Here is a 2,702-nt window from a genome sequence, read left to right on the forward strand (position 1 = left end):
AGCTGATATTTCCCACTCACAATCTTCAGTACTAAAAGTAAAAGGTCCTGAGAATTTGTAGGCATGTTGCGAAAAAATTTAGGGGCCCTTAAAGTGGATTTTTATTATTATAAGCGAAGATTTTATTAATTTTCAAAATTTAATCGAAATATTAGCATAAATGTGTGAGAGAAGGTTGTTAGCGTGTGAAATCTAGTACAAGTAGTTCTTACGTGATCTTCCGGTATCAAAAAACAAGATTGGAGCTCTTTAAGAAAAATAAGGTTATGATCTTTGAAAACTAGTTTTATAACTGTTTTTTTGTTGGGATTGAAAAAAAAATTACTAAACTAAGAATATAAACACAATCAAATTAATAACAGATTAATAATCACTCAGTCTCTTCCAATTATTTACATTTATGAAAAAGTTTGCACCTTAAAATACGTGTCGCACACTCCCTGAAAATTGTAAACAATTGAAAGGGAAAATTGTAAACAATTGAAATGGACAGAGGAAGTATCTTTTAAATAAGAAATAGGAGAGTTAAAACAACTTCCGAACTAAATACTAAATTAAGTATCAATAATAATTTAGCAAAAAAAAGTATCAATAATACATGTGCGCATTACAAGCATGCAATATTTATTAGGGCTCCGGAGCTCAGGGGGCCCAATACGATCGTACCAGTCGCACAGCTTCAGAAGCTGCCCATGCATGTATCCGCTGAAGAAAAGAAAAAACAGGTTAATGAACTGAGACTATCATGATTGTTAAAGAGTTTTACGCTAGGGTGGTACGAAGGTGCATACAAAAGTGCTCCTACTCCTCGTCGTTTCACTAGGCCTGTTTGGCACCCAATAGTATTTATAAGTCAGTAAGTAATTATTGATGAGTGTTTGTCGATTCAGTGAGCCTGTTTGGCACCGAATAATAAGTGACTTATTTATTTATAAGTCTGTAAGTAATTATCAACGAGTGTTTGTCGACTCAACTTATAAGTTGAAAGTTGATAAGTTAAATGTTAGTAACTACATAATTTTTCTCAACTTATTTTGATTTTTCATTTTTTATTAACTTTAATTTTATAATATATGTTTATAAATGTTTTTCTAATTTGAAATTCACAAATTAAGATAATTGTATCTAAAAATTATTTATTTTTCATTCATTTAAGTAAAAAAATTCCGACTTTCAAGTAAAATTATCCAAACACTTATATAACTTATAAGTATTTATCTACTTATCACTTGTAAATCACTTATTCGTTTTAAGTCATAAGTTACTTATTTTTAGATTTCTCAAACGGGCACTTAAATCCCATAATAAGTTTTCGAGTGGGAGGAGCATTAACTATATATAAAAGAGTCTACATAAAATTAGTCATAACAAGTTACAAAATAATGTAACAAATAAGTTAGGATATTTTTTTATCGTAGTTAACCCGCAGCCGCTATCTTTCGGGTGCACATTGGGTAAACCCTACGGGCTCACGCAATAGCCTGCAAACCACGTGAACCAAGGTAAACCGCATTTAAGCCACAAACTCTGACTCAGGAGGAATGATCATAAATTCTCCTCCCGTGGGATTCGAACTCGTGACCAAGAGGATAGTTGGGATATTTTGAATTTTTGATTGATTTTTATAGGGATAAGCAAAATCGAACCAAAATATTTAGGACAATGATAAATGCACACCCTAAATTTATTCTTGCACACCCTTTTTTTTGAATAACAAAACAATATCATTAAAAATAAACATCCGACAATAGTGTCTCCAACACACACAATGGAGGAGACGGAAATTCAACAAAGCTATTAATCGTACAAGATAGTTTAGCCAACAAATGGGCTACCTTGTTCGCTTTCTAACAAAAATAATTGAAGCTTTAATCTTGTTTCTGAGGATAGAACAACATTGTTCAATGAGGTTTCCTATTTCCAGCTGATTGTGCTCCGCTTTGGTAATAGCCTGGATACTCAGCATCGAGTCTGATTCCACAATGATAGATTGGTCTGGTAGATCACTAAACCATATCAAAGCTTCCAGTATACCCACCATCTTAGCTTCCAACACCGAGACTTGGCCTGCAAACTTCATAGTTTTGCCTCGCATAAATAGCCCCTGATGATCTCGAGCTACCATTCCTACTGAGAAGAAATTTGCTCCCTTAATGACAGAAGCATCCACGTATATCTTTAGAGTTCCCTGAGCCGGAGCCACCCACCTCAGGTCTGGCAGACTAGCATTGCCTCTCCTGGTACTATCTTGCTGCATTCGACGTTTCTGGGCTTCCCTCCAGTCTTCAACTTATTTCGAACTCCAAGCCATCGCAAACTCAGGCGTTATCATCTTTCCCTCCCACACACTTTATTTCGAGCCCACCATATTCCACATATAACCTTAGCCGTCTTAATCAGCTTATCCCCCGTTTCAGTGCTAAGCCTTTCGAGTAACCATGTAGAAGCACATTCAATCTCCCTTATGTGATACGACAAGTTCATTATTTGCCAACATGCTTTTGCATAATCACAATCAAAGAATAAATGAGGTAGTTGTTCTGTAAGAACCCTGATTTTTGTAATATTTTAAAACTTTTGTGAATAGTAACTTGAGCTAATTAATTAATACGTATGGGGATCATCATAAAATGAATAGTGGAATTTTGAGAATCCGAGATCATATTCTTGTTTATCGAGGAAAATAAGTGAATGTAAAAGCC

At 34.5% G+C, this 2,702-nt stretch overlaps 1 protein-coding gene across 1 annotated transcript; it reads right to left on the minus strand.

Annotated features, from left to right (window-relative positions):
- Positions 1-398: 398 nt before the first annotated feature.
- On the minus strand, positions 399-2,257 carry LOC141686368 (uncharacterized). The gene is made up of 4 exons (XM_074491406.1): positions 1,897-2,257; positions 767-825; positions 667-705; positions 399-440 (listed from the first exon to the last, which is right to left on the minus strand). The coding sequence occupies exons 1-4, from the start codon at positions 2,255-2,257 to the stop codon at positions 399-401; spliced, it is 501 nt and encodes a 166-aa protein (XP_074347507.1).
- Positions 2,258-2,702: the final 445 nt, after the last annotated feature.

Source organism: Apium graveolens, chromosome 9 (genome assembly GCF_009905375.1).
Source record: "Apium graveolens cultivar Ventura chromosome 9, ASM990537v1, whole genome shotgun sequence".
Classification (NCBI taxonomy): Eukaryota; Viridiplantae; Streptophyta; class Magnoliopsida; order Apiales; family Apiaceae; genus Apium; species Apium graveolens.